Source organism: Sciurus vulgaris (assembly GCF_902686455.1).
Source record: "Sciurus vulgaris genome assembly, chromosome: 10".
Classification (NCBI taxonomy): domain Eukaryota; kingdom Metazoa; phylum Chordata; class Mammalia; order Rodentia; family Sciuridae; genus Sciurus; species Sciurus vulgaris.
Genome location: NC_136470.1, coordinates 291,682 through 316,869, shown reverse-complemented (window position 1 = coordinate 316,869; position 25,188 = coordinate 291,682). Strand labels below are relative to the sequence as shown.

Genomic DNA, 25,188 nt, shown 5'->3' with positions numbered 1-25,188 from the left:
TACAAAGAGCTGGGTACACATTGTAATCCCAGCAGTTCAGGAGGCTGAGGTAGGAGAATCACAAATTCAAAGCCAGCCTCAGCAACAGAGTGAAGCCCTAAGCAACAGCAAAACCCTGTTTCAAAATAAAAAATATAAAGAGTTGGGGATACTGCTCAGTGGTTAAGCACTCCTGGGTTCAATCCCTGGTACCAAAAAATTAATTAATTAAAAATAAATATATAGGGGCTAGGAAAATAGCTCATGTGGTAGAGTGCTTGCCTCACAAGCACAAGGCCCTAGGTACAATCCTCAGCACTGCATTAATAAATAAATAAACAAGTAAATAAAAAGTTATGAAAACATGCTTTCTTTCTACTTTATAAATTCCTATAAAGCCAGGCACAGGGGCACCTGCCTGTAATCCCAGCAACTTGAGAGGCTAAGGCAGGAGGATCACAAGTTTGAGTCCAGGCTCAGAAACTTCTTGAGATCCTCAGCAACTTAGCAAGACCCTGTCTCAAAGTGAAAAAAATAAAAAGGGTTGAGGATGTAGCTCTGTGGTAAAGCACCCATGGGTTCAATCCCCAGTAACAACAACAACAATAAAAAAAAACTTACAGAACTTTATTTTTTCCATAAGAATAGTTAGAAAAAAATAATATATAAAGCTGTGTAACATAACCAATGCATTTGTGCATGTAACCTACAACCCATGGATCATATAGATGCTGAGAGTTGGTGCAAACTGAGCAGTTATTTCTGGAGGACAGGATTACAAGAGATTTCACATTTTCTTTGTATTACTGGAATATTTACAGTGTTCATGTACTGTGAGCAATTAAAAGAAAAACAAAACCAGAAAACTCAAGTGCTATGTGGTTATGGAGCCACTCCCAAGCCTTTCAGAGGACTAGACTGTTCCAATCACTCAGAGCTTTCTTTCTTTCTTCTTTTTTTTTTCTAACTATTTTAGTTGTAGGTGGACAAAATACCTTTCTTTATTTTTATGTGGTGCTGAGGATCAAACTCAGTGCCTTGTATGTGCTAGGCAAGCGCTCCATCACTGAGCCATAACCCCAGCCCACTCAGAGCTTTCTTAGAGCACTGCATTCCCTTGGGACCTCAAGGGTTCAAGATTCCAGGTTATGAAATAAACAAAGAGTCTGGCCCACATGCCTGTAATCCCAGTGCTATCCAAGCCTTTCCAGGTTAAGAATGAAATATCTGAGGCTTTCTCTATGTTCTAGCAAGCAAAGAAATGATGAATGTGTCACTTTTAAGCAGTTCAAAGGTGACAAAAGTCAAACCTGGAATAGCAAATTACAAGTCAGAAGTACTCACATGATCAAAAAAATGCACTACTGCAAGCTTCTTGCTGCGCCTGGTAAAGATGCGCTGCACTTTAGCAATTTTGCTAAAGTGTTTCTCCAGAATAGTTCTGTCATTGAGATAGTCAGGGATGTTCTTGCACTGGATTGCTGTGACTTCAGCGGGAGACAAGCCCCCAAGACTGTCTGTGCTCTCGCTTCTTTTACTCTGACGCATAGTTCCCCTTAGAGAATCTAGGGGTTCAGACAATGGAAACATAAACCATCAAGTGCAACACCTTCAAACAAGAGGGGTACCAGTCATCTAAAAGCAAAGAAGTTCATGGATGTAAGGCCTGCTCCAGAGACTGTGTTAGGGTCCCTAATACTTACAGAAGACTTAACAGAAAACAAGCTAATACCCAGGAAATTCACTGAGAGCCTGTCAGCAGGATTTACTCTGCATTGTACATTTTCAGAACTCACCTTCTTTTTTATCTATGCCTTCAATTTCTTCCTCTTTATTCACACCTGGAAGCCGGGAAGGTGCCAGGACAGACTGACTCCCTCCTGGGATAGCTATGTGGTCACTTTCCCCAGACTCCACAAAGCCACCTTCCTTTCTGGGTTCCTTGTTGCCCAGACGACTTACTTCTTTATTGCTTTTGAAGACATCCTGTATTGTCCTACCAAACAAAGTGCCTCCCCGAGGTCGATTCAGGCGGACAGGTCGTTTATCGGGAGGATGATCTCCCCTTGACAAAGGGTCTGAATCTTCTGCCTCGTGGCCGTGCCTCCTTGGGGAGCGATCCTGGTCCTCTTTCCTTTTCAGTCCTTTCATGAGGCCGGGAAGTGGCTCCACCTGGGAAACAGCTTCTTCACACCCTGGTCGGACACCTGTTTTGCTAACAGGGAAGGGTTCCCCCAAAGACCCAGAAGATGATATCGGGAAGCTACTGAAGCTACTATTAGAACTTCCAAAAATTGATTTAGGTCCTCTCTTCTCCTCCTCTACATTTTGGTTTGACAAAGCAGGGGTAAAGGCAGATGATGAATTACTACTACTAACTGGTTTTGAAAAGGTAAAATTTGAATTGGTAGCTGAACTACTTGTCACTTGAGGAAAAGAAAAAGAAGTCAGGCCTCCAGGACCACTACTAATGGGATGGGGAAATGTGAAAAACCCAGAAGTAATTTGACTCTGGGTTTTCTCTGGCTCAGACTCAGCCCCCAGTATTGGTCTGAACACTGCATTTTCCAGAGGTTTAAAGCTGAATTCTGTTTTTCCAAAGCCACAGCTTGCTATTTCTCCAGTTTCTGATCCAAAAGTAGAAGTACTTGGGAAAACCCCAAGGCTGGTGGGTGATTTGAAACTAAATCCTGCATTTCCAGGCAAAGATGAACTTGAAGGCCCAGAGACAGCTACAAAAGGTGTGTTTTCAGGTCCAGAAAAGAGTCCAGCACTTGAGGTTTGGGTGAGTCCAAAGGCTTGCACTGAAGAGGAAGGTGTCACAAAGCTGGGTACCTGTGAGAATGCTGTGTTCTTCCCAGATAATGTACTGTTTTGCCCAAAAAGAGAAGGTTGACCAAACCGAAATGGTGGTTTGGCCTGAAATGTTCCCACTGAACTACTAGAAGATGCTACAAAAGTACTAGGCTGCTGTCCACTGAAAGGGTTTGTTGGGTTCATCTTTGATTATTAGAAGGCAATAAATACTAAGTCACAAAATTATTCTCCTTCCTCACACAATCTGTTGCATCAGGGAGTGTCTCTTCATCTTCAGGATAAGCTGAAAGACAGAAATTCAGATCTCATCACAGAACGTCCTGCTAGAAAACCAAGAGTCTTGAACTCTAAGGATAATTACTTAAAAGGCAGGCAACGCAGAGGACTAAACAACCTTATTTTCTACTGAGATCTCACAAATTCTTTTTGTTGGTGGTCAGGGGTACAGGGTGGTACAAATAAAGTACTTTGTTGAAGAAGTTTAAAGCCTGAAGTTTAAAGGTTTAAAGCCTAAAGCCTTTAAGAGTAAAATAAAAATCTATTTTGCTGAGTGGATAAGTCAGTGAAAAGTCGCTTGGTAAAGAACGCACGCCGTTACTTACACCTTTCTACTTAAAGGGGAACTTCGCCCGAGTCTCCGCCTCCGGGGCCAGAGAAGTACAATGTAACACTGTGAAAACGCTACTGTTTCACAGTTTCCGCCCATCCAATCTTTCTCAGAGTAACTGGAGCACGGAAAACTTCTCCCAGGCCTAGGAATGTATTTTCTCCTGCGCTGGCGGCCGCCCTGGCGTAGAGGCCTCCGGCGGAGGAGCCGGCGGGGACCCAGCAGGCCGCGTTGCCGGCTCGGCGGGCGGCGCACGGTTAGAGACGCCGGAGAGGCGCGCCGGGCCGCGCGGGGGAGCTGGCAGGGCGGCGCCCACAGCCTGCTGCGGGACACCCAGGCCGGCCGCCGCCGCCCCACTCGGTTCTTCGTCCCCCTCCGCCCGCCGCTCTGGGCCCTCGGAGTCCCCCAGCGAAGGCCCTAGCCTCGTCCGCGGGAGCTGGCGCTCAGCTGGGGGCAACGGACAGAAAACACTGCGGACCGACTTCCGGTCCGCGTCGCGCTGGTCCGCCCGGACCGCCGCATTCAGGTTCCGCTCTGCGACTTCCGGTGGGCTTCCTGCGAGCGGCCCGCCCACTGCGTGAGCCCGCTGATCCCGGCTCTGGCGGTGCGTCTCAGGGCCTGCCGCTCCCGGCCCCAGTGAGTGCGCTGGCGGACCCGCCTCCGGCGTGGGGCGTGGCGCTCCCGGGCGTGGGCCCGCCTCGCCGAGCGCCCCCGGGAGCACTGGTTCGCCGACCCCTTCCCCGCCCGCCGTGTCCGTGCCCGCCGCTCCGCTCTCCGCTGATCCCTGGTTTCCTAGGTAAACGTAAATTCCCTCGAACTCGTTCAACAGTTCCGCGAAATGAAGTACCGATGGTGTTGCATGTGGAGTACCGATGGTGTTGCATGTGGAGTACCGATGGTGTTGCATGTGGAGTACCGATGCTGTTGCATGTGGAGTACCGATGGTGTTGCATGTGGAGTACCGATGCTGTTGCATGTGGAGTACCGATGGTGTTGCATGTGGAGTACCGATGCTGTTGCATGTGGAGTACCGATGCTGTTGCATGTGGAGTACCGATGCTGTTGCATGTGGAGTACCGATGCTGTTGCATGTGGAGTATCGATGGTGTTGCATGTGGAGTACCGATGCTGTTGCATGTGGAGTACCGATGGTGTTGCATGTGCGTTTTTACAGAGCGTGTCCGTTTCTGGTACTGACGAGCTGCCTGAAAACTTTAACCGCAGGTTCCGCCAACTGCCCTGAGGGCTGCGCGCTCCCTGAAATGAGCTTGGTGATTAGAAATCTGCAGCGAGCGGTCCCTGTCAGGAGGGTGCCGCTTCGCAGGAGGATGGAGGTAGTGAGGGACGTCCTGGGAGTCCAGAAATTCGACCTGGGAATCGTCTGTGTCGACAACAGGAGCATCCAGCACATTAATAGGATCTACAGAAAGAGAAATGTCCCAACCGATGTGCTTTCTTTTCCATTTCATGAGGTAAAAAATGTTCCTCTTCTTGTCCAACCTCACCAACAGAATACATCGCATATGTTAATTGCATCACAGACAAGATTCGTAACTTTGATTTTGAAAAATTTCAAAAATACACAAAAGCGGAGAGCACAGTCTGACCAGCACCCATTGAGCCATGCCTCTCCCCAGAGGCCCCAGTTCCACCATGGAGGTGCCAAGCAGAAAAGGAAAGGTGACTAAACTCCACCATCTTCCCTGTAGTGTGATCAGCAAATTAAAGAAGTAAAGTGCTGGGCTGGGTTGTGGCTCAGTGGTGGAGCACTTGCCCAGCATGTGTGAGGCACTGGGTTCAATTCTCAGCACTGCATATAAGTAAATGCTGAAAATAAAGGTCCTTCAACAACTAAAAAAAAAAAATTAAAAAAAAAGAAGTAAAATGCTTCTGCAGTTTTTAGTATGACTAAATAAACATGTTTTGATCCCAAAAAATGAAAATAACTCTGAGCCAGTCACAGTGATATTCAGCAACACAGGAGGCTGAGGCAGAAGGATTGCAAGTTGCAGGCCAACCCCCACAACACGGTGAGACCCTATCTCAAAAGAAAAAAATTTCCAAAGGATTCGGGATGTAGTTCAAAGGTAAAGTGACCCTGGGTTCAGTCCCTAGTACCATACACAAAAGAAAGAAAGAAAATAACACTGAAAATAAGAGAAACTAGGACATGTATTTTCAACAGATACAATGTAGTAGCTACAGGTAATTACATTATGTGAGTACAAGGCTTTATTCATTGTTATTAACAATGTAAATTGGAGCAACACTTTTGGAAAACAATTTGTCAACATACAGTGCTTCCAGAGCCTTTAAAATATACATATATGCTCTAATCCACTAATGTCACACCTGAGGAAATGAACTCAAAGAAGGAAGAAAATAAAATACTAACTGTATAGTGTTAAAATATTCACTTACTATTTTCCTTAGGACAAAAAAAAAATGGAAGCATCCTAAATATCCAGCCATAGATGACTGGGTTAATGGGAACAGTCCTCAGCTGAGGGACTGGTCTTCAGTCTTTCTGTGGGAGAGTGTGGAAGACTGTATAGGGAAAAATGGCAAGTGGAAAGAATAGAAATATAAAATGTGTCAATGAGCTGCTGATTTAACTCTCAAAGTTCTGTGTCTGTGCGACTTCCCATTGGAAGAAACAAAAGAAATGGGGTGGAGCTCAGTTGACAAGGTGGAAGCACTTGAGGTCACTTGCGTAGTGGCTGTGCAGTCTACCCCCTTAGGCCCTTGTGCTCTGCACCTCTGACTCTGGGCTGGGTTCTTCTGGTTGGGTTGCTGTTCCCGAAGCAGTGTCCTTAAGTCTGTTTCCTCATTTTTAGAATCTAAAGGCAGGTGAACTTCCCCAACCTGGTTGTCTGGATGACTGTAATTTGGGAGACATTTTCCTAGGAGTGGAGTATATCTTTCAGCAGTGCAAAGAAAACGAGGATTACTACGACATCCTGACTGTAAGTGGGGATGCTGACATCACATAGCCCGGGGAGGGGTTGAGGAGACCTATGTTCATGCTAGTGCTCTGGACACAAAGGGTTGCCATGGGAGAATCTACACATGGAGAGACGAGCATCCGGGGGCCTTTTCGGCTTTTATCTCCAGAGATCAGCAGGCTGCCTTTTACTGACTCCAACCTACAGCATGAACTTTTTATTAAGCTGCCCAAAACAGGGAAGTTGCAAGCCCCAGGACCATCCAGATTGTCTCTCCTCAATTTGACACAAAACAAAGGGAAAAGAGGCTTCTGAGAAGTGATGTGTGCATGGAGTCATAGTTAATGTGCCACAGATTCAGCTGAGATGGCTCCCTTTGACAGAACAGACACAACCTGAGCAATTTTGGGGGCATCCTAGGGCTTCTGAGTGACTGGAAACAGAACTTCCAGGAACCCCAGTGTGAAGGGTGTGGCTCAGACCCTGCATGCGCTCTCTCATGCAGTGTGCCAGGGAGGAGGTTGCAGACTTTGTTCCTGAAAGTGACATCAAGTGGCCCAGTGCAGGCTTCAGCACTCTGTGGCCAGCAGCTGTGCCCCTCCAAGGCAGTGGCCCTAGGCCTCTGCCTTCACTGTCCCACCCACATCTCTAGAAGATTCCGTACCCTGGTGTTCCCTCCTTGACTCAGGGCCCTCCCTGAGGCATATCCTGTTTTCCTCAAGTGAGAACCAGCCCACCACTGCTAGAACCCCATCCTCACAGGCATAGGCCAGGCCAGCTGTGCTAGGGGCTGAATCCCAGCAGCACCCTCCCTTCAGCCCTCCCCTCCTAGCCTCCATGTCACTAGCCCCAAGACATCTCACCTTGACTAACCCCTCTCCCTCCAGCCCCACCTCAGGGGAAATTATGATCTTCACCCCATCTAGCCCCTGGCCTGCCCCAGATCTCCAAGCCCACCCTGTGGGACCTCAGGCAAGTTGCAGCTACATCCTAATGCTGCCACCTGCTCAGAAGAGGGTTTCTAACCTCACCATGAGCTCACATCTTCACCTGTCTTGCTCTGGCTCTATCCCATGCCATCTCATGTCAGAGACCTGCCTCCCTACTCTGCCTCCAGAGGCCCTCTCCAGACCTACCCCACATCTGGCCCCCATCCCCTACCCTGCTATTACACCAAAGTTCTGCATGGAGAAATCAGTAAAATTTGGGTCTGCTGCAGGCCCCTGACCTGTGTTTTACTCTTGTGTCCAGTAATCAGAGGCCTTCCCTCTCTGGGGTTGAGCTAGGGGTTCAGGTTGTGCCCTCAGCTCAGGGTGGTTGGCCAGCCCGTGCCCACCCACCCCTCTTTCTTTAAACTTCCTCTTCTTCTGCCACTTAACTCTTTATTCACTTATTCACCCACTTCCCCTATCCCAGTACTGAACTCAGGGGTGCTCTACTACTGAGCTAAACCACCAGCCCTTTTCTTTTTTCTCTTGAGACAGGACCTCACTAAGTTGCCCATGCTGGCCTTTAACTTGGAATTGTCCTGCTTCAGCCTTTCTAGTTGCTGGGATTAAAGGCATGGGCCATAAAGCCCAGTTTACTTACTTATTTTTAAAACTGGGGTCTAGGGCTGGGGAGATAGCTCAGTTGGTAGAGTACTTGCCTTGCAAGCACAAGGCCCTGGGTTCAATCCCCAGCACCGAAAAAAAAAAAAAAAAAAAAACTGGGGTCTGGCTCACTAGTCGCCCAGACTGGTCTCAAACTCATGGTTTCAAGCAACATTCCTGCCTCAGCCTCCCAAGATGCAGGTTATGCCACAAGGCAGGCTGCTGAACTCTACTCCTGCCCATCATCACCTGCTGCTCCCAAGGCTCTTGGCGGTTCAGTCCTGATTGCCCCTTCCCAACCTGTGCCCAGCCCCCAGTAGCACTCCACTTTTGTGGTGTGAATTTGCTGAGTTGTTCCCATTTAAAACAGGAGAGAGCTTGGGCACAGTGGCACACACTTGTAAATAAGTAAATAATAAGGACTGGGATGTAAACTCAGTGATAGAGTTCCACCCCCAAAAAACAAACAAACAAAACACAGGTAGTAACTTGGGCTGGGTACTTACATTCGCGGATGACCCAGGACAGCTTGGTCTTACCAAAAACAGTCTTTGAAGGTGGAGGTGAACCTGAAGAAGCAGGCTCCTATTGCACCTTCCCTGAGTGACTTTTTAATTATTTCAACAGGTCACAGCCACCCATGGACTCTGTCACCTTCTAGGCTTCACACACAGCTCGGAGACTGAGTGGCAGGAGGTAGGAGAAAGCAGAGGCCCAGGCCATGCTGCTCCCACACACCCAGTGGTCCAAGGCAGGAGCTATGCAGCCAACCATGCTTTATTAAAAAAAAAAAAAAGGCTCACAAATGTTTATTTTAAATATTGGGCACCCCAGATGCTTCTAGCAGTATTGGAGTTCACTTTTGAAAGTCAGGCTGAAATTAAATCCCCCTGAGCCCTAGTAACTGATGCACCTGGAAAGCTTATTGTCTAGAAATCTTCCTGAAAGAAACTGAAGACATCTGTCTGTGGGAAACTGAGTTTAGTAGGGATTGAGACTCTCATACAAAGTGAATTGGCAACCTTTTTCCTCTAAGAGCACAGGTGGGCACTGCATTTATGAAGCTCTGTGCTGGTCTGAGTACCAGGTTGATGCAGGTTAAATTTGTAAGCAAACAGTCCATTACTCTCAAAGACTTGAAAAAACGTTTTTCAATTAAGATAAAAGCTGGGCTGGGGTTGTGGCTTGCCTACCACATGTGAGGCACTTGGTTCAATCCTCAACACCACATAAAATAAATAAATAAAAGGCATTGTGTCCATCTACAACTAAAAATATATGAAAAAAAAGTCGAGATAAAAGCTGGCTTGATCAGCCCTAGCTCCTCCCCCAACCCCTTCTGTGCCCCCAGCCTCCTGCACATTTCCTGCCACCCCTACCCCCACCACACCTTGCTCTGGCCCTCCACTGCCTCTCTCACCACCCCTCCTGTGCCCACCACCCCACTCATTTCCTCCCTCATCCCGTGCCTTTCCATCCACTCCCTGACCCCACGGACTGCTCTCAGGCTGTTCTTCAGCCTTGCTGGCAAATGCCGGGCTAAGAGTGCAGAACTGGGCACTGCCTTTGGGTCTGTGAGGGAGCTGTAAGGCCAGGTCCACCGGGCCTTTGCCCACCATGGGCTTCAGGGAGGGACTATCCAAAAAGGTGACCCCTGGGTGAGTCAGGGAGGTGGGGCGAGGGTCCTGGAGTCCAGCCAGCTAGTGTTCCTGTCTTCCAGATGTACCGCCAGGAGCAGCAAGTGTTGGAGGAGTTGATGCGTCGTACCGGAACAAGGCTCCAGCCCCTGAGCAGGGGCCTCTTCTGATGCAGTGGGAGCTCCAGACTGTAGCTGCACTGGTCATGCTGTCTTGGGGCCACAGAGGCACCAGCCCATGCTGAGGCCCAATTTTAGGAGTGGAACTTGGTTTCTTGAAGTACCAGAGAAGTGCCTATCCTTTTGTTTGGAACACAACAGATTGTTTTCATCATTGTAAGCAGAATAGTCGTAAGCCCTTACAGTTGAGGGAGGTGAGCGAAACCCCATGTGGATTCTGCCAATCTTCCACAGAACTGAAGAGCTTTGGTGAAAAAGCGTGTCCACCCCTGCAACCTGCTTGGAGTGGACAGCACAGCCCAGAGCACTTGTGCTTTCTCCTTCCTAGAGGCAGCTCCTGCAGATGCACAGGCAGGAGAGTACTGGGTCTTACCTACCCTGCACCTCACTTCACCTGAACAGATATCCAAGACCCAGAGCCTCCTCCCTCTCATCTCCCTCAAGGCCTAAACTGCCCAGGATCACGTGGCAGGCAAGGACGGAGGTGAGGCAACTGGTGGGCCCAGTATGGCTCCCCACCACCGTGCCTGCCCACTGCCTGCTCTGTGCCCTCCAGGAGGTGAAGCATCAACCTCCTTCTGCAGGAAATCTCCCTTGGCTAGTATTTCCTATTTATCCTCTGAAAATGGAAACAACCCTGGAGTTCCAGAGCTTGGACAGGCAGGGTCTATGAACCTGACCCCTCCCAGGTTCCTGCTCTGCCAAACAGCTCAACAGGTAGGCAGCACTGTGTATCTCACGATGGTAACATGCAGCCTCTTGGAGGCTTTTATTTGGGGGGGTGGGGGGGGTGCTGGGGATCGAACCAGGGCCTTGTGCTTATAAGGCAAGCACTGTACCAACTGAGCTATCTCCCCAGCCCCTCTTGGAGGCTTTTAACCATAAAACCTGGTGATACTATGATCCTGATCCTTTGTGTCTCCCATTAAATGATCTGAAAGCACAGAAACACCTTTCCATGAGAAAGTAAGTTCAGTGATCCATTTTCAGAATGTAGTATTTAACCTTACTTGGAATTTAAGAACCAGTTGTAGCCGTTTAAACTACAGCCCTTCCCTTGGCCCATCCCAATTTTAAAACTAGGTAATCACTAAATTGTAATCCTGAGCTCCTCCTACCAGAGCCAGGGCAGTACTGCACGAGGGGTAAAAGCAGGCCAACTGCCCACCCAGGTGTGCTTGCTGTCAGGTTTTCTTTGGTAGCAGGCCCTTCTGCAGAAAGAGTTTGCCAGGCTACCAGAGACGACCAATTTGGTCAAATTTCTTCCTTTTATCAAATTAATAACTACAATTGTTGTGGGTGCCACTTAAGAAGAGAACCCTCACCACTGAGAAATCCAAATTTGAGAGTCTATTAGCTGGCTGGCCAACCGTCTCACATAGTGCCCAAAAATGGTTATTGGGAGGACAGCCCCAAGTGTAGGGTTGCAAGGGTTTGTATACTATAAGTAAGGCATTAATCATAAGTGGCTGTTGCTATGATTTAAAACTACAAACTGAAGATCATGAGATCTAAAATCATAAGTGGAAGGGGATGTGGGTCAAAATGACTTTAGTTGGGTACAAGTTAAAGATTGGTTACTAACATCTAGACATTCGATCTCTGACAAGGTACATTGTCCAAGAAAAAGAGGAACCAAAAAGAACACTTCATTATGTAAGAATTGCCATTTTGTGTTGCCAGACATGCCACGCTAAGCAGCTGCTGGTGGGTGCAGAAGTGGGGCGTTCCCCCGGGAGAAGCATTTCCTATATGACGTGGAGTCTGTTTGGTTATTGCCCATATAGCCTGTCTCACAGCACGTTGAAAGGGAAAAACCAGAGACAAGCCACGGTAGAAAAAGTCAACATGATGCCAGGCACAGTGGCCATGCCTGTAATCCCAGTGACTTGGGAGGCTGAGGCAGGAGAATGCCTGAGGCCAGCCTGAGCAACTGGGGAGACCCTGTCTCAAAATAAAAAGGGTTGGGGATGGGGCTCAATGGTAGAGCATTTGCCCTGCCTGGGGTCAATTCTGGGTGGGGGAGAAAGGAAAGGAAAAGTCAGCCTGTAAATAGATCAGGTCAGGCCTTTTCATGCCTGGTTTTAACAAGAGCAGTCTCTAGAATCACATTCAGAAGAGCACTGAGAGGAGGGGACTGGGCGTAAGTCTCAACATGTCTGTTCCCATGGGCCTCACGTCCTCTTCATCTGTGGGAAGCTATTCTGAGAGCCAGGGCAGCCAGGAAGGAGGCCCATGTGTGGCTGTCAGCCCTGTTCATCTTGCTCCAGCCTGAGGGGCCCTGCCGTGAAGAGCTTAGTGACCGGGAAATTGCCCTACAGGAAAGTGAATGAACACTTATGCATAATACTTAAAATCAACACTTTTAAAAAACAACATTAAAACAGGAAGGGAACATAATTCTGCCAAGAAGAGTAACCAAAAAACACTCTTTATTTAAAGCATGTAGGTATTGGGTACATGTGATAAGAACCGTTGACAAGACTAGAGGAGCTGTCCTGCCCCCGCTGTGCAGGACCACCCTCAGGCACTTGCTTTTGACTTGCAGGGACAGAGTCAGGCAAGCCTGGGAGCATGCATGCATGCATATGTGTGGCTCAAAGGGAATCATACCACGTCCTACCATGAGGAAACTGTTTCACATGCGTCGGGGGGGTGCTGGGTCTCAAACACAGTCCTCACGCACACTAGTCAAGCACTCTACCACTGAGCTGCATCCTCAGCTCCAATTGACTTTCTTATGTCTCCCCATAGGAATGTTTAAATTTTTATGTTGTTAAAGCTGTTAATCTTTTTCTATGGAGAACCCTGAACTGTGTTTTTCTTGAATTCTTTCCTTATGAAATTTGTGTTTCACCTGGGTGAGGCATTCACCTGGTTTTCCCAGTGGCTCTGGAGGGGGAAGACCTTGCTGCTCACCAAGCTGGACCCAGGGACTCACACTCCTGGAGCCTGTGAGGGCAAATCACTATCCAGTGCCACCCTAGAGGAAAGACAAGGGTGATCTTGGGTGGTCACTGCCCTCCCTGGCTCACAGAACTTGCTATGAGTTGAGGGGTCACATGTGAGCCCAGAACACACCTTGTGGGAGTAATCCCAGGGCCAGTCCTGCTAGGCTGGACAAAGACCCCAACCACAGTTGACTTCCCCAGATGGGCTCCACATGGCCTAGCAACCTAGGACTGAAACCTACTGTTTCCTGGCAGATGGCGGGGCCTTTTCCCGCTTCCTTTCAAACCTCTGCCACGGTCTATAGGCCTGACCATGGGTGTCCACTGGGTCCTCAGGAATGTGGAGAAGCAACCCAGGCCCAGTGGGTCCTCCTGCTCTTTAACCCTCCAGACTTACATGGGGCCAGCCACATGGCGCATGGTGGGCAGGAAGCTGTTGGCTGCAGGGAGGGCAGTGGCTGTAACCACTGGAGGCCACGTAGAATAGCCAACAGGGATGCCAGGTGCAGGGCTAGCCTGCAGCAGAGCAGGGGATGCGTAGTGGTGGTGGTGGTGCACGGGGGCTGGCCTCTGCCTCTCGGCTCTCAGGATGACCTGGGGTGCCCACTGCAGATCCTGGCGGAGTACACAGCCCGGCTCAGGGTCATGACCAGCTGCCCTGGACACCCCTTCCCTGCACCTGCCCCCAGCTGGTGCACTGAGTGCAAGGGCAGGAAGGAGCAGGCTCTGAGCAGAGCTCCGGGTTGGGGGCTTTCTGGGCCCAGTTGGAGGATCCTTTCCTCCCTGGGGTGGGACTGAGGAGGCTTCAGGCTTCACAGTCAGCCCACAGACCCAGAGCCAGAGCCTTTCCAGAACTAGGCACACAGTCTTCTGAGGTGGGCCCAGGTGGCCCCTGGACACCTGTCCCACTGAGCCTACCTGCTGTGGGGTGTGTGATCCCCCAGGCACTGCTGCAGGTGGGAGGGCTTTGAGCAGCATGTTGTGCATGATGATCTGGTGCATTTGCGCATTCTGCATCAACATCATCTCCACCATGTCTAAAACGATGGACAAGAGACCGTGCTCTGTCACTCAGAGAAGGGACACACTGATAAGCTCTGCCACAGAAACAAAAACTGTAGGGCCTCACACTGTTAAAACAGCTTCATGAGCACCAGAGAGCATTCTAGCTTGTGTGCCTGTGCCCGTGCAGTTCCCTGGGCGTTGTTCTGTGTCTGGGACTCCTGGTCAGAGGGTGTGCATGGATAAGGGTTTGTGCATGCACCTGGCGGCCCTCATGAGGGGCTGTGCAATCTGCCTCAATGCCAGCAGTGGTTTTGATGTCCCCCCAACAGGGTATATCCCAGTCCTACTCCCCAAGACCTCCAAAGGTATCTTACTTGGAAAAGTGGTGTTTGCAGATTCCAGTGAAGATTTTGAATCAAGGAAATGATCCCGGATTACCTAGGTGGGCCCTAAATCCAGTGAAAGTGTCTCTATAATAAGAGGAGAGCTGGACATGCTGGTGCACACCTGCGATCCTGAGGCAGGAGGAAAGCAAGTTCAAGGCCAGCCTTAGCAACTCAGGGAGAGCCTGTCTCAAAAAAATTAAAACAAGGAGTGGGAACTAGCTCAGTGGGTAAAGTACCCCTGACTTCACTCCCCAGTACTAAAAAAAAATAAAAAATGCAAAATAAAAATAAATATAAAGGTCTGGGGGATATAATAATAATAAATAATAATAGAAGAGGATTAAGGCAGATAGAGGAGGAGACCCAGAAGTGGAGGCCACCTGGGAACAGAGACAGACACTGGAAGGACACCCAGGGCAACATCTGGAGCCTCCAGGAGTGGCAAGAGGCAAGAAGGCTCCTCTCAGGAGCCCATGGAGGGAGTACAGCCTACCCACACCTGGATTTTTGAGGTCTGCCCTCCAGAACCATGAGGTGGAGACCGTTGTGTTAAATCACCAAGGTTTGTTACCACAGCACAAGAAATTGACACACTCACCAGCAGGGGAACCAGGCAGCTGGTTTACTTTTAACAATGTGATGGGAGACGCTGGTTCTTCCCACAGCAAGGACCACATCCAGTGCTGCGGCTTTGACAGCCTTGCTGAGGGGACACAACTCCCGGAGCCTCTCAAACATCTCCAAGCTTAGAGTGTCCAGGATGGGCTGGGACAAGAGCACTCAGGAGTTGGGGCTGCCAAGGCCACAAGCCAGAAAGCCCTGAGAGCAGGATGGAAAAGCCAGACCCCTGTGGCAACACAACTGTGGGAGGGAACCCTAGTCCCTATGAGATGCAGCCAAGAAGTGGAGGGTAACAGCCCCACAGAGCAAAGACCCCAGGGAGCCCTCGGAGGCCTGGGAGGGTTTGACCCCCGCCCAGCGCTCCAGGAGGGTGGCTTCCGCAGTCAGCCTGAGGGTTCCCTCAATGGAGTCCAGTACATAAAGATCAGACCACTGCACAAGGGCCAGAAGAGGGGACATGGTCTCCATACATGGCCTGGGGCCCAGCTGTCCTCAGCAAAATAACGAGGGACCCTAAGTCACAGCACACACAAAGAAGTTACTCCATTTGGGCCATAAATCTACGTGATGGGCTGTATCTCCAGCACTGGGCCATAAATCTGAAGTAAGCAAGAGGAAGAAGAACACAGAACATTCTACGTGACCTTGAGTGGGTAGAGACACAAAAGGGACTGACCACAAACGACCAGACCCAAAGGTGCAGCTCCATTACAGCAAGGATATCTGGAGGAAGACCGTGGACAGGGTGGACCTGTGGCCACAGACTGTGGGCAGGGTGGACCTGCGGCCACAGTGCTTCCACCAGTGGTGTGAACCAGCACACATCCACAGCAGCAACTCAACTGGAAAGAACCAGGGTCCCTGGCCTCACAACACGGGAAGGGACGTGGTGGAGAAGTGCCGGAGAGGGGCCCACGGCCTCATCCCCACAGCTTGCAAGTGTGTTTTATTACACAGCACAAAGGGCTGTGCAGATAGGCTCGTTAAGAATCTTGAGACTTGGAAGCAACCCAGATGGCCATCAGTGGGGATGGGTGGGGGAAGAAAACGTGGCCCCCACGTGGACCATTGAGCCTGCCCCCGGCTGCAACATGGAAGAGACAAGGATGTTACCCAGGGACGAGCACAGTGCGGCTCCTCCGAGAGGCTCTGTCCAGGCAGCCCAGCTCCTCCGCACAGCCAGTGCGGGCTGGGGCGGGGCGCAGCAGCCCAGGAGTGCGGTCCACCTGCCAGACTGCAGTGGCTGGCCACCCTGGAAAGATTCAACTCGCTGTTTGTGCCATGGTTTTGAAAATGTTAGCCAGGTGCAGTAGCACACCCCTGTACTCCCAGCAGCCCAGGAGGCCAAAGCAGGAAGATCCCAACTTCAAAGCCAGCCTTAGCAACGTAGCCAGGCTCTGAGCAACTTAGCAAGACCCTGTCTCAAAGTAAAAGATTAAAAAGGACTGAGACATGGCTTGGTGGTTAAGCACCCCTGGGTTCAATCCCTGGTACAGAACAAAAAAAAATAAGTAAAATAAAGTCACTGGCAGGAAAGTGGGCAACGAGGGCATTGGTAGTCCCAGAAGATGGCAGAGGTCTGCCTCCTGGCAGTGGGATGGTCCCGCAGGGAGACACCGCGGTGGGGAAGGCGCAGGAGGCTCCAGTGCCACAGGTGGAGCCACACAGGCACCTCAGGAGAAGCCAAGCACATCAGCGTCTGTTTTGGGGGCTTTTTTTTTTTTAAAATAGAACTGAAATAGTACAAGTACTTTCAAGATTTTGCATTTTGATATTCAAATATTCATTAAGTTGGAATTTGTTTTGGCATAAGACTAGGGTAAGTAATTCAAATCTATTTTCTCTAAATATTTAGCAACTTATTAAATACTTAATTTTTTATCACTGATTGTAAAAGCCACTTTTTCTCTTTTGGCACCTGTACTTCCAAGCGCGCACACACACACACATACGGTTTTTCTCAGTTTGCTTTTGGAACTTGACATACTATCACTAAAGTTCATCTGGAGAAATAAAATCAGCTGTGCTGTCACACCAGCACCATCGGGGTCCTAGCATGAGGGGCACCTGAGGTGGGCTATGGGCAGCCTGGGACCGGCCTGGCAGCACTGCAGTGTAGGACAGAGCTAGAGTAGCTGGCCAGGTTGGTGTCCACCCCAGGACAGGGTGTGAACGCCTATTGGATGATGCAGCCACTCAACACCCAGGTCTGCCCGAGAGTCAGGAGGGGAGGGAAGGAAAACCATAGCGAGCTACCACTGTGCCCCATTGAAATAGCTCACGTTGAAAAAGACTGGTTCCAGGTACTCAGGAGGCTGAGGCAAGAGGATCACCTGAGCCCAGGAGTTCAAGGCCAGCCTGGGCAGCACAGCAAAACCCCATCTCAAAAAACAAAACAAACAAACAAAACCACACGAAGGGTTGGGGACGCTGAGGAGGAACTAGGACTTTCGAGCATTGCTAGTGGGAATGTGGATTGTTCAGACACTACAGAACAGTTGGGCGGTTTCTTAAGAGTTTGAACATAAGCCCACTGCATAAGTCGGACATCTCACACCCAGGTGTTTAACTCAAGAGAAGTGAAAACCCACGTTCACAGAAAGGCCCGCACGTGAATGCCCACCACAGCTGGAACCAGGAAATGACCCGATTGCCCATCGCAGGTGACAGATAACAAACTGGCATGTCAGGACCAGGGACACTGCCCATCAATTTTAAAGAGGGACTGGTGGTGAGCTGAGTGGCACAGCACGTGCCTAGCATGAACGAGACCCTCGTTCCATCCCTGCACCACAGAAAAGAAAAAAAACTCAATTTAGAATCAAAAGGTGCAACTTTTGACACCCCAGAAAGGTCATTTTGAATGTCAGATGCCTAAGTTACTTTACAAGAGAGCTTGGCAGGCCCGACGCGCGCTGAGGCGGGGCTGGGCCGCGGCCGTCCAGCCTGGCCCGCTGCCTTCTCACACTTTCTCCTCCTTGGAGCTCAGCGATATGCTTCACATAGGACTTCTTTGCTTTCTTTTGTTTTTTCTTTCTTTTTTCACAAACCTGGTGGTGCAACCAGGGCCTTGCACATGCTAAGCACATATTCTACCATGGATTTCTTAAACTTATCTTCACGTTCAGTAGCAGAAGTTGACCCTGATGACCATCCTGACTGTCACGAACGTCGTCTTTTCAGTAGACAGTCTCATGAACCCTTAGCAATATCAACAACGCGTCACCTCACCTTCTTTGATGCTTCCTGACCCTTTGAGCAGGAAAGGCCTGAGGAACAGGAATCTGGGCGAAGGAGTGGCGGCGAGGAGCTGCTGAATGATGGTGGCAGGAGGCTGGGCAGACCCTGCCAAGGCGGTTCGCCCCCTCGAATCCCTCCGTGGAGGTCATGTCCGACAGAGTCCCCACCACCCACCTGCTTTCCATCCACCCACCTGCTTTCCATCCACCCACCTGCTTTCCATCCACCCATCCTTTCTTCCATTCCCCCACCTACGCACCCATCTGTCCATCCATTTATAGATAGGAGTGAACGGATCTGGGTGTACTGAGGACCTGGGTCTTTGTCATCGTTTTCCTTGGTAGTACTGGGAATAGAACCCATGCTACTTTACCACTCCTCCGGCTTCACTTTTTTTTTCCTTTTCTTTTTTTCTTTCTTCTTTTTTTTTTTTTTTTAATTTTTTCTAGTCTTAGATGGACAGCATGCCTTTATTTTATTTGTTTATTTTTATGTGGTGCTAGAGATTGGACTCAGTGCCTCATACCTGCTAGGCAAAGTGCTTTGCCATGGAGATACAGCCCCAACCCCTTCTTCCTTTTCTTTCTTTCTCTATTTATTTAGAGACAGCCTCACTAAGTTGCTGAGGCCCTCTCTAAGTTACCCAAGCTGGTCCCAAATTTGCAATCTTCCTGCCTCAGCCTTCCATGTTGCTAGGATTAATAGGCACACGTCACCACTCCTGGCAGAATATAGTGCTTTTAATGTTTTCCACATTTCCTGTCATGGGCAGGGTGAGCCAATGCCTGGTGTCATCAATTCTGCTTTAGTGCAACTGACACTTGGCATGGCCAGTCTTTTCAACATGAGCTATTTCAATGGGGCACAGTGGTAGCTCACTGTGGTTTTCCTTCACTCCCCTCCTGACTCTCGGGCAGACCTGGGTGTTGAGTGGCTGCATCATCCAATAGGCGTTCATACCCTGTCCTGGCATGGACACCAACCTGGCCAGCTACTCTAGCTCTGTCATATATTGTAGGCATGTGTGGAACTGTGCAGATAACCTCCGGTTTCTCTTCTGAGTGAAAATAAATGTGTGGCATTTTTGCGTGAACACCAGAAACACTTGTTTTAATCCTCTTCCAGACAGAAAGCCCAGCATGACCTTGTCCTTCTTCATCCACTCACAGAAAGTGTGGCACAGCCCAGGGCCTGGCAAACTTTCCCCCAGAGGTCGGGGGAGTAAGCTGGCTCGTGGACCACACGGGTTCAGCTGCCAGTGCTCACCCTGCCATGGGGCCTTGAGAGCAGCTGCAGACAGAGCGACCAGGCCTGGCCCTGTTGAACTCAGGAACATCAGAATGTTCATTCCTTGTCATGTTGATGTGTCCCAAAGTGTTATTCTCTTATTATTATTATTATTATTTTTGCAAACATTAAAAAAAAATAAGTAAAACTGGGGCTAGGAGTGTAGCTCAGTGGTAGAGAGCTTGCCTATCATGTGAAAGGCCCTTGGTTTGATCCCCAACCTGGGAAAAACAAAACAAATCAAGCCAGACATGGTGGTGCACACCTGTGATCCCAACTACTTGTGAGGCTGAGGCAGGGGGTCACAAACTCAAAGCCAGCCTGGGACCCTGAGCCAGAACTTGTCTAAAAATAAAATGAAGCAACAACAGCAAACAGGGCTGGGGTGCAGCTCAGTGGTGGAGTGCCCCTGGCACCCTGAAACTAGCTGTGAGCCTGCTCTGCAGCCACCGTCTGCAGCCCTGGCACGGGGGATGCAGCCTCCCTGGAGTGGCTACTCCAGTCCCGGCTGCCCAGCATCCCTCCCCCAGCCCCTGCTGTCCCCACCGGAGCTGCAGGCCCCTCGCCCTCTTACCGGGTGCTGGATGATCCTCAGGGGCTCGGGGGCCTGCAGGGGCGTGGAGGCAGCCTGGTAGACACCCACAGGGGGCACTTCTGGGTGCAGGGCTGGCCTGGGGGCTCCTCCAGGTGGCCCCCTCCGGGCGCGGGGCTGGGGCTGCTCATCTAGGAGCTGCTGTTCCTGCAAGGCCAGCAGAGCCTACTGTGCCCAGCGTGGGCAGCAGAAGGAGCCCTGGACCAACGTGAACTCGGGGCATGGGACTGTCACCACCACGCCGCCCTGCCCCCAGCCGCCCCGGGCACATGGAGCCTGTGGCTGCTCCGGCCCTCGGCTCAGGTTGGCGCACCCAGAACTGGAGCCAGGCGGGAGAGTGAAGCCAAAGGCTTGCGGGGCTTTGCGGGGCACATCCTGGTGGATTGGCTTCTTCTGAAGCCTGCCACGCGCTGGCCATGAGCTGTCCTTTCTCAGCCAGCAGGGCTGTGTGCTCTTCAGGCGCGGCCAGCGTCTGCCTCCCAGCCCGGTCCTCCCAGGCGGCAGCCCCACTCCCGCCCTGGGCTTGCAGTGTCACACTGACACGGGCACACCCCTGGCATGGCCTCTGCTTGCTGCCAGCCAGCGTGGCATGGATGGGGCCCCTGGACATCTCTCATTCCCTTTCCTATGGGGTTGGGCCCTGATTTAAGGTTGTCTGTTTCCAGGCATGCTCTCCGCTGCCCAGCCCTTGAGAGCACCGGGGCCTGCAGCTCACACCATCTCAGGGAAGTCACCTCAGGACTCAGGGTTCAGTTTCCTACACACAATTCAAAACCAATAAGAAACCAGTCCGAGTCCAGTAGGGCCTCCCTGTCACGCGGGGTCTGTGTGTGGTAGCCAGCTCTTCCACCATGGAGCGTGGGAAGGTGCACAGACTTACCCAGAGTCTCTGCAGAAGGTCCTTCCTCCTCCTCAGAGCACGGGGCAAGGCCTCCTCTGGACTGGCCTCATGTCCTGGAGGGAGACACACCCCCTGCTCACTGAGGAAAGCTTCAAAGTTGGTGGCTCAGGCAGGTCTCTGCAGACCCTGTCAGAGTGCCATCACCTCCCTGCACCCTGGACCCCCGGGGTGACTCTGGCCTCCATGAGCACTCATCCTGTAGAGGGAGGACCACAGTCAGGGGTGGGGGGTGGGGAGAGGAGCCAGGAGTCACACAGGGCAGGTCCCTCTGGGTCCGGGCAAGCCCGGAGGCGGTAGGAGGTGGGCTTCTATGGGGCTGCGTGGAAACCTCAAAAGCCTGTTTCCCCATCGCCTGGTGCCACCAGGCCCAAGCTACCTGGAGACGAATGGCCTGCCCACCAAGTCAAGGAGAGGTCTTCTCCCCAGAGAAGGCTGTGGAGGGGTCCAGTCACCCTGGGTGTCTTGCTGATGCCCGGCTGCTGAGGATGCCCCACAGGCTCCTCAGGGGGCTCCCCCGACACTAGCAGGCCCTGCTGAGCAGGCCCTGGGTCACACAGTGTGGTCTGCAACATTCCATCCGATCTTGGGCCCAGGCTCTGCCAGTCTCCCTCAGGCGTTCCTGGAGTGTCGCTGGAGTCCGCAACCATGGCTCTTCCATGTTCCAAAGAACAAGACCCATTCCTCCTCAGCTCCTCCCTCAGGTGTGCTTCGACCTGGCTTCTGTCACTCTGTGCCAGGGAGGACACCCCTGCCCCAGGCCACCTCAGAGCTGAATAGGCTACCTGACCGGTGGGCAGGATGGGAATGTGCACGGCCCCCCGGGACCTGTAGGCTAAAGGTGGAGGGGCTGTGTCACCGGGGAAAGCAAAGTCCTTTCAGCTGTTGTGAAGTGAGAGCGCTGAGGAAAAGGCTGGCCCTGGGTGCTGCCCGCCGCCCTCCCCTGGTGGCCCCTGTGCCTGTCTGGGTGGTAGGGGCAGCCAGGGCTCTTACCTGGCACCGAGGGAGGGCCCTCCGAGTTCCCTTCTGTGTTCCCTCGCTCTTGCTCCAGCTTCTGGAGAAACAGAGGCTGGTGGTGATGTTGGCTCCAGGTTGGTTACCGAGCCTGCCTGGCGCCTCCTTGAGCTCCGGAGTGGCCACACCCGGACAGAGGTGAAGTGGGTCCACGGGCCATGCTGGTCACACACACTCTACGTAAACCAGTGGGACCCTCTGGAGGCCCTCAGGAAGGGTTGTGAGCAGCAATCCTTGGAGAGACTGTCCTGGGGAGATCTGGCCAGTGACCACCTCCAGGACCCTGCCCCGAGGATGCAGAATTGGTGAGAGGGAGGCGCAGGTGAGGAACAATGCGGGCAGGGGGTACAGAGGAGCAACAATGGGCCCTGAGGTCCCCGTGGGCCTGAGCTCTGTGGCCTGGTGAAGGAGTAGAAGGGACAGGGCATGGCAGGCTCAGTGCTGGGCCTTGTGTCTGGGGCACAGCAGCCCTTGCCTCAGAGCAGCCCTTTCCGGGGCGCTCTGCTGGTAGGTGCTCGTCTCCTGACTGGGAACTTCTAGGAGAGCCAAAGTGGTTCTGCATCTGTGCTATAAGAAGAAGCCAAGAAGCCACATTCGCAAGGCTAAGAACCCCTGGGAAGGTTGCTCTGACAGCAGGAATGTGCCCGGTGGGAGGCAGAGGCAGAGGATCCTGGAGGGTGTCTTCTGTTCTATCCTGTGAGCCCAGCGCTGGGCTGCCTCCTCCGGGTTAGTGCAGCAGTGGCCTGGCCCAGTCCTACCTGCTCCAAGAGCTTCAGTGTCAGGTGGGTGATCTGATCTGCCACCGATGAGTCCAGCATCATGGGGCTCCCCTGCTGTGGGCTTGTCCACCTCCTAGAGGCTGGCCTCAGGATGAGAGAAGAACGTGCATCCCTCCCTGGACTGCTGTGTCTGGAGCCAGCCCTGGGTGTGGTGTGGCTGTTGCCAGGCTTGGAGGACAGGGAGGCCCTTGTTGCCAGGCTTCCACCAGTCCTTCCCCAGCTCTGTGTTCCCAAGCAGAGGTCACCTATAAACACAGAATGGCAGGGTGGCCAGGCAGGGCTTACTGGGAAGGCAAGGGGGCAGCCACGGGGCCAGAGGGACAGAACCCAGAGTCCCTTCCAACACCCCCGCAGGACAGAGCCTGGAGGAACAGAGCAGAGAGGTCACCTCTTCCCCTCCACGGCCCCCCAGGGCATACAGGGCACCCCTTCCAGGGATCCTAGAGCATGAAGTGAGCCTAGCTAGACTCTTAGAGGACAGCAACTGGGGCCAGTGAGGACTTCAGGAAGCTCTGGGCTGCAGAAGGGGCAGGACAGGAGGGGCTTGTGCCAGGAGCCCCCCACCCACCCATACACAAGCAAGTGGTCATCTTGCACGGCATGGGGCCACCCCTGCAGGTTGGGACAGCTCTGTAGTGACCTAGCCCAGGGAGGGGCCAGGCATGGATGGAGGATGTTTTGCATGTGGCAGGTAAGGACAGATGAAGGAGGCCATGCACCAGAAGCTCCAAACTTCAGATTGACAGGCGAGCTGGCCTGATGGAGGCACCAGTGAAACAGGTGTGAAATCAGGCAATGGCAGCAACTGGGTCAGCCCTGTGGACTTGAGAGGTGTCCGGGCAGGGCCAGTATCCCCACAACACAGCCCACCTCAGAGCCTGCATTAGATCCCTGACATTGCTTCAGAGCCTCTCAATTTGCCCCTCCATTTCAGCACTTATGAGTTTATAAGTAGCATGGCCCGTTCTGATTGGCATCCCTCTGATAACCTCTGCTGAAGGAAGAGTGGGGGCAGAGGTGGCCATCTGGTCAAATCCAGACCCCAGAGCAGCTCTTGTGATGGGATCTGCTGGTGCAGCTCTCATGCTGACCCTGGAGCCGCAGGCCTGATGTCCATCTCCACCCCCACACATTTTCACTGCAGAAGGGGTCAGACTTGCCCTCCTGGGGACACCACCTGCCTCGCACCCCAGAGGGTGATGTCCTGGGGTTCTTCCTGGCACCCCTGGTACCAACAGATCTGGGCCCACAGTTAAGATACCAGCACATGTCCACAGCCTTCCTGATGCTGGAAGTGTTAGGAGACATTCAAAGGGTGGTCTAAGTGTACACAAAACTAGGTAATGTAGTTAAGTAGCTCAGAGCAGCTAGGAGGTAATCCCGGTGGTGTTCACAACATCTCCCTGTGGGCATGAGTTGCTATGCAGGTTTTCAAAGCTTACTTGTACGTCCGTTTTGACAAGGAGTCTTGCTATGTTGTTGTGGGGCAGGCTAGATGGCTAGAGTTAGGCTCCCCTGCAGAGACTTCCTGACAGCTACATTTTGGCATGTAGTCAAGGCCATGAACACCCTGATTCAGCACAGGTACTCAAAGTCATGAATCTCTGCTTGATAGCATGTGCCCACTTATGTAGTTTGTTGGCACTAGGCCTTCTGTTTTTGGCCTGAACATAAAAAGGTCCATGGACAGACCAGGGGGCTACTGCCTTTGGATAAAGCATGCGTGCTATCCCAACTGCCCTCACATTTTCTTCCACCTGTCAGGATCCTGAATCTATTTCCCAGGTCGGAGCCCTTGCAGGACAGTTGTCCAGGCTGTTCTCAAATTCCTGAACTCAAGCAACCTTCCTGCCTCAGTCTTCAGAACACTGGTACTCCAGGTGTGCTCCTCAGAGCTTTAGATATTGAAACATGTGGACAGATGCAGGCCAAATACGGATCCCTGGATGTTCTTACAAACCGATCCTTCAGTCTCTCCAGGCCTCTCCTAACAAACCCATCTCACCCAGTGTTTGTGCAAACAGTCCAATTCCACACCTGGGAACTGGCAGACTCCACTTGCTACTGGAGAGCTGCTATCTGACTCGGGGGAGCGCTTCCCATCAGTGGGTTTCCAGGGGTCCCTGAAGGTTTGCTTATACTGTGGTCCCACGGAGCCAAGAACCTGGCTGAGGCTACAGGCTGAGCTTTTCAGTAAGGCGTCTCCCAGCGCATGAAGGGCGGGAGGCATTATCAGTTAATCAGTCTGTTTCTGGGAGGGAGCAAACAGCACCTGGCCCTCCACAACAAACTGTATCCAAGTGAGGACATGGGAAGAGGGGAAAGGAATAAAGAAACCCACTGTGCGGTCGTCAAGGACAGACTAGTGACGTGTTGAATGCAGTTAGACAATGGGGTTTGTCTGAGGAATATTTCAGGAGGGCGGGGCCTGTACCAGGTCACCTCTGGAGGCAGTAACTTGAAAAGCTGGCCCTTCCCAACAGCCTCACCTGACCCAGGCTGGGTGTCCTGTGGAGGGGTCAACAGGCAAGGCCTGCAGTGCACCCCTGCCTCCCAAGTTGGTGACCCACCCATCCTTTCAGAGGGCGTCTTTCCAATCACTCTGAGAGGCCTGCATCTTTTTAATACTAAAGGGCATGAACACCGCTGTGCCTGGTGC

At 51.8% G+C, this 25,188-nt stretch overlaps 3 protein-coding genes across 7 annotated transcripts in view; 1 reads left to right on the top strand and 2 right to left on the bottom strand.

Annotated features, from left to right (window-relative positions):
- MCM3AP (minichromosome maintenance complex component 3 associated protein) overlaps positions 1 to 3,856 on the bottom strand; it is a 43,361-nt gene extending 39,505 nt beyond the window's left edge. For all 4 annotated transcript variants that reach the window (XR_013757400.1, XM_079101334.1, XM_079101335.1 and 1 more), the window contains exons 1-3: positions 3,399 to 3,856; positions 1,776 to 3,079; positions 1,324 to 1,544 (exon numbers count right to left, since the gene is read on the bottom strand). Coding sequence is in view for 3 of the 4 variants with exons in the window: in XM_079101334.1 (XP_078957460.1) it covers positions 1,324 to 1,544; positions 1,776 to 2,979 (1,425 nt within the window). In the remaining variant the exon portion in view is untranslated. The remainder of the gene's footprint in view (positions 1 to 1,323; positions 1,545 to 1,775; positions 3,080 to 3,398) is intronic.
- A 137-nt stretch (positions 3,857 to 3,993) lies between these two features.
- Positions 3,994 to 10,130, top strand: YBEY (ybeY metalloendoribonuclease). 2 transcript variants are annotated; one of them, XM_079101337.1, is made up of 5 exons: positions 4,006 to 4,199; positions 4,578 to 4,875; positions 6,241 to 6,369; positions 8,568 to 8,636; positions 9,661 to 10,130. In XM_079101337.1, exons 2-5 carry the CDS (start codon positions 4,666 to 4,668, stop codon positions 9,745 to 9,747), a joined length of 495 nt encoding a protein of 164 aa, XP_078957463.1. In that variant the 5' UTR covers positions 4,006 to 4,199; positions 4,578 to 4,665; the 3' UTR covers positions 9,748 to 10,130. The 2 variants fall into 2 exon arrangements, with proteins under 2 accessions (XP_078957464.1, XP_078957463.1); XM_079101338.1 differs by lacking the exon at positions 8,568 to 8,636 and having other exon boundaries at positions 3,994 to 4,199.
- Positions 10,131 to 10,141: 11 nt separating this feature from the next.
- On the bottom strand, positions 10,142 to 22,663 carry LOC306670444 (uncharacterized protein C21orf58). The gene is given in 10 exon segments (XM_079155087.1): positions 10,142 to 12,739; positions 13,105 to 13,322; positions 13,626 to 13,744; positions 17,951 to 17,969; positions 17,971 to 18,029; positions 18,032 to 18,064; positions 19,793 to 19,985; positions 20,719 to 20,792; positions 21,730 to 21,790; positions 22,509 to 22,663. Coding segments are annotated over 10 exon segments (885 nt in total). The 5' UTR covers positions 22,572 to 22,663; the 3' UTR covers positions 10,142 to 12,693.
- Between the last annotated feature and the right edge of the window lie 2,525 nt (positions 22,664 to 25,188).